Source organism: Molothrus aeneus, chromosome 2, assembly GCF_037042795.1.
Source record: "Molothrus aeneus isolate 106 chromosome 2, BPBGC_Maene_1.0, whole genome shotgun sequence".
Taxonomy (NCBI): Eukaryota; Metazoa; Chordata; class Aves; order Passeriformes; family Icteridae; genus Molothrus; species Molothrus aeneus.
Window position 1 is genome coordinate 29,289,176 of NC_089647.1, and position 5,586 is coordinate 29,294,761.

The window sequence follows — 5,586 nt, forward strand, 5'->3', positions numbered from 1 at the left end:
TCTCAAGCTGGTACAGAGGCTGATCTGGATTGGTAAGAGTCCTAGAAATGAGATTAGCTAGGTGAACGTGCTGACCTGGTAAGACATAGAAGTGGCTACAAGACAATAACAGATCAGGCATTTCACAGCAACATGGCAGGGTTTGGACTTAGAATTACTTCCAGCAAAGGTCACACTGTGTCAACAGGCAAGATGTCATTCAGTTGTCTTACTGAATATAGTAAAGTATATGTTTATGATTATAAATATATTAATATTTATTTTGAGCACTATTTTATTTTGACAGTTTTGAGAAACTTCCTGTGGTTTGACTGTTTATTTTATGAGCAGATGATATCCAGATCTTGAAATTACATTCAAATGAGTCATTTTATCAGGGTGAAAGAACACACTTGGCAAATACAGGATGCATGCAGGAAATAAAAATGCAGTTCCTAAAATGTCATGTGAGAGTTTTTTCAGTCACTTCCAGAGACAGGACTGATGGTACTTGCTGCAACACACTGAAATAGCTGCTTCACTCAGGTAGGTATCATAAACTGGAGAATTTTGCTTTCCTCATCTATTTGCCATTTATTATTCTTTACTCCTGAAAACCGCTCTCCCTCCTCCAGTTCCCCTTCCATTTTCAAACCACACTGCAGCCCTTTTAGCACTCTGGAAAATATAGTGTGGGCAGTATCTTCTAATTGATTCATCAGTTTACTTTGGAGTAGGACTTGCATAACTATTTTACAGCATTCCTTGTTTCCCTGTCCTCTTCACACCATTTTCCGTAGCTATCTGGGGAGGCAGCAGGGTTCAACTCTTGCGGCACTATTCGCCAGTTGTCCCTCTAAAAGTTGCTTCTACATGGATCAGCAAGACCACAGGAAATGAAACAAACTTGGGAGAATTTTAAATTAAGCCTCCAGCTTTAAGTTAAGCCTTCCAGTAATGTTTTTCGTAGCTTTCCTTGCAGATCACCTTCACTTACAAGTCTCTTAGCAGATATTACAAAAACCTGATAAATGACGATGTTTGTTACAATTGTTTATCTCATTTTCTTCTTAGTGAAGCAGTTTGAACACTTATGCATCACTCCACTTTCAGACTGCATGTTGTGCAAGAGTGAGATTGATGATTTGAATTTTTAAAAAATAATATTTTCTCCTGCATACAACAATCTCTGGCTGGTATTTAAGTACTGGCATAACAGGTTAAAAAAGGGCCAGTTGTCTTATTTATGTCTTCTCAGTTGCTTCTGCAGGCTGTATTCACCTTTTCCCTATTCAGTTTCCTTGCATTTTGGTAACACTTTTTGGGACCTTTCAGTAATATAACTGCCTTCATCAATTCAGCAAGGGTTTAGTTAGCAGAATTTTATAGACAATTCTATTAATGCCTAAAGGATGAAGATAGGGGTGGTTTTTTTTCCTCAATTCTATCTTAGCTTTGCTGGTTTTCTTCTCCTCTCTAAATTTACTAAGTCCAGGATAATTGAGCAATTAACATTTTTCCTCTACTATGGTCATAGTTTTAAAATGTCACTTAAGTATGCTGTAGGTCAGCTTCATTGTTTTGCAGTAAGACAGCTGATATCTAAAATGGCTGAAAAACATTACTCTGTATTTTTATTTCTACAAGTAAATATCTGTCTGTTCTTCTTAAACATTCATTTCTTGTCTTTCATAGAATCTTAAACCATTAATGTTTTGCCTTTCTCCTGGTCAAGATAAGATTTCCAAGGAACCTGCAGACAGCTCGGAACACGTGTAAGAAAAGGAAGTGGTCACTGGCACTTCCCTAAAATACCACTTAGCCAACAGAATTTATGTCCTGTCCGTTCTATTTGTAATGTTCAGAAAGTGAAGCAGGGTTATTTCAGAAACATAGACATTGTTTTCTTAACTTAAATGTACTTCACCAGTTATGCCAGAAGAAATTGCTCATTTTAAAGGAAAGAGGAACTAAAAATGCTGATTTGCCTTTCTGAAGCAGGAAGTCAACCAGGAAACACACCTGGGGACAGCATGGCTATCTGAATAGAGAGCTCCACTTTGGAGACTAAGAAGAACCGGATGGAAATCAAAGGGATGATAGAGACAGGAGGACATAACTGTATAGAGCCCCCTGTTTAAATAGCAAGCTTCCTTCCTTTCTGAGGGATGGGTCTGGTCGGCATAGGGGGCCCTCTGCTCCCCTCAGAAGGGAGTCACCCACTACAGCTATCCTTTTCTTTTTGATGTTACAGGTGGTGACCACTCTGACAGATGAAGTGTAATTGGAAAGCTCACTGGGCAGATAATTTTCTTCTATATCCTCTGACTGACCCTCTAGATCCAGGGCCTCGTATCTATTCTGAAGTGGTACCTGTCTAAGGGATAGGGGTCGGGAGGAATTTTTATCATTACCTCTCTGAGTAGGAACCCATTTCCATTCCCCTTTATGCACCAGGTGTCCTCCTATTACCTGACAGTGGGAGGCATGGGAGTTCTCTGACTCCCAGTGGGCCTCCCTCAAGGATGGAACGGCAGAACTCCACCAATCCATTTCCCTTTCACTTTCCCTAATACTCCTTATCCTTTCTACTTCCTCCCTAAGCTCGGCCACCAGCGAAAGGAGATCGTTCACCTGTTCACACTGCAGGCAGGCTTCTTTTGCAGCGGCTCTGGAGACACTGATAGGCTCAAACACTCCACACAGGAAGGGGTCTGGATAGACGGATCCTTTTTGGAGGGTTCTATTTGGCAACACACTTTTACTAACTGCAGTTTTTGATCGTGTAAAAACCATTACTAACAAAAAACCAACCAACCAACCAACCAACCAAAAAAAACAACCCCAAACAACTCAAACCAACAGAACCACAACATACCGCACTAGCAGAAGGACACCTGCGACCCTGCCTGCACGAACTGCCGTGCCACGCCCCTGTTTGCCCGCTCCCATTCTCCGCGCTCCCTAGAGCCCCCTTCTAATCTCCCCGCCGCTCGCCGAGGAAAGCCCCGCCCTGCGCTTGCGTGGCTAACGAGAACCAAGGATGTGAATTGCTACTGATTTCCTTTCTGTTTTACAGCTGCAGAATGCCTCAAGTCCTGGGCAATAGCAGTTCACAGGAACAGGCTGCTGTATATTATGCATCAGAATCAATTGTCTGCATTGCTACCTTCACCATCGTTTTCATCATAGGTATCCCAGGCAATGGGTTGGTGATCTGGGTAGCTGGTCTGAAAATGAAAAGGTCTGTGAACACTGTCTGGTTCCTAAACCTTGCTGTGGCTGACATCATGTGCTGCTTGACCTTGCCATTTTTCATTGTTCACCTGGCCCTTCATGAACACTGGCCCTATGGCTGGTTCCTCTGCAAAGTCATTCCATCAGTCATCATTTTCACCATGTTTGCTAGTGTCTTCCTACTCGTGGCCATCAGCATTGATCGGTGCCTCCTGGTGATGAAACCTGTCTGGTGTCAGAACCACCGAACAGTGAAATTTATATCGCTAATATGCAGTGGCATTTGGATGCTGGCCTTTCTTTTCTGCTGCCCTGTCTTCTACTACCGTGAGACAAGCACTTACGATGGCAAAACAGAGTGTGGGTACAATTCTGGAGTTGACGATTACATAGATGATCCTGTAAATGTATCCGTAAATGTGTCTGTAAATGAGTTATGGGACTACTCAACCTACAATGGTAGTTACTTGTGGGGAGACATCAATGAAGGTAATGATTCTGTACCCCTTGCCTCAGCAGTAATAAACATCACTAGGGCTGTCTTTGGCTTTTTGCTGCCCTTTGGCATAATGGCAGTTTGCTATGCCCTCATTGTTTTCAGAACACATGCAAATCAGTTTCACAAGTCACGCAATAGGACACTGCAAACAATTGTGTGCGTGATAGCGGCATTCTTCATCTGCTGGGCTCCATACCATGTAGTTGGGATGCTCTCTGTTGTACCTCACCTTCGAACAAGACTGATGGAGTCACTGATCCTGTGGGATCACCTCTCTACAGCACTTGCATATGCCAACAGCTGCATCAACCCCTTGCTTTATGTTTTTGTGGGACGGGACTTCAGGGCAAAGGTACGACAATCGGTGCAAAGAATCTTGGAAAGTGCCTTTAGCGAGGAACTCACATCTTCAACCCTTCACAGAAGCCAGACTTCAGCAGACAAGAACCTTAGCAGCACCTTGTAGTGCAGGACTTCCTATCACCACTGTAGAAGGAACAAGCTATGGCACTGCACATCCATCACTCTCCGCTTAGCTGGTGGTTTTGCTCCAATGTCTGATTAATCTGCAGCTCCCACCCAGGACACTGCAAGCATTCAGCTCATGACAGATAACCCCCTTTATATCCTACACTAGAGAGATGGGAAGTTGGAAGCACCAAGAGTAATAATCTGAGGGATGACTGGTGAAGCAGAAGACACAGTATTTTAACCTACACAGACTATTTTAAGAAAGCAGGGCTGGCTACAGATTTGTGGTGGGAATCACGTAGTCGAACCTCTCAATTGAGATTAAAATGTTATTTTATTTGCATATGTCTGTGTTCTGTATCTCCTGTCTCTGATAAAGTGCAGATAAAACTAATTAGGATATTGGTCCTCAGAAGGTCATCACATCATTCCTCTGACTCTACTAGGGCTCTGAGGTATGTGTAGGAATATCTGGAGATTCCCTAGAGTACTACTATATTTCCTTACAGCCAGGCACTAGAACAGCACTTGCCCAGTCAGCTGCATTGAACTGACTTTTGTGCCCTGGCAGATACCCAATCTATTTCTTTGTCCTGGCAAATACATCACTGTATGGTAGTACCTGGTCAATGCACATGCTGTACCTATGTTCAGTAGCACGTGCACACTCGCTGTCTCCCCAACACTCCCTCCAGCACCAGAGTCCCAAATATTCCTTTTAGGAAGCAGTTTTAGATTATCCAAATGTACCTACTGTATTCTGAGATGGCACATGAGCAGAATTTGAGCAGCTGCAGTCACTGATGACCCAGATTAGGTGACTGCTGGACTATCAGCCATTTGGCAAAACCCTGGAACTGAGAAGTGATAACCTCCAATCTGACCCCAAGAAGGTGGAGAATGACCATGTTGTGGCTCAGTCATGTGAAGCTCTCCTTACAAGACAGATGTGCTTCTTATGTCCTTCCAGTGGAGAAAAAATTTCATCCAGTCAGGCTATTTGGGGTGTTCCCAAGGTTCAATGTTCCCTGCTCCTGAAAAGCAGAAATACATTTACTAGGTACTCTACAGAAGCAGTTTAAAAATCTGCTTTCTGTGTTAGTTCTTCCTTAAAAGAGAAAGGCCAACAAACAGTAAGACAAATAGACACTAAGCATTGGTAGAGTTTTCACTCTGCCTTTCTGGTGAGCATAAACCGAAAGACTCTCGGATCTCACTGCCCTGAGAACAGCCAGCTGGGAGAACCTTCAGCTCTCAAAATCCTAAAAAATCTCCATCTCAAGAACATCCAGGTGTGGGCTGTCCATTTAGCCTTGTCCACACCCAAATTCTAAGGTGGAAACCAAGCCTTCCTGACAGGCGCCGCTGAAAGAAAAAAATCAATACTGGCACCAAAACAG

At 43.2% G+C, this 5,586-nt stretch overlaps 1 protein-coding gene across 1 annotated transcript; it reads left to right on the forward strand.

Annotated features, from left to right (window-relative positions):
* The first annotated feature begins 484 nt into the window (after positions 1-484).
* C3AR1 (complement C3a receptor 1) lies at positions 485-4,488 on the forward strand. Its single transcript, XM_066570035.1, has 2 exons — positions 485-525; positions 3,059-4,488. The coding sequence occupies exon 2, from the start codon at positions 3,066-3,068 to the stop codon at positions 4,179-4,181; it is 1,116 nt and encodes a 371-aa protein (XP_066426132.1). The 5' UTR covers positions 485-525; positions 3,059-3,065; the 3' UTR covers positions 4,182-4,488.
* Positions 4,489-5,586: the final 1,098 nt, after the last annotated feature.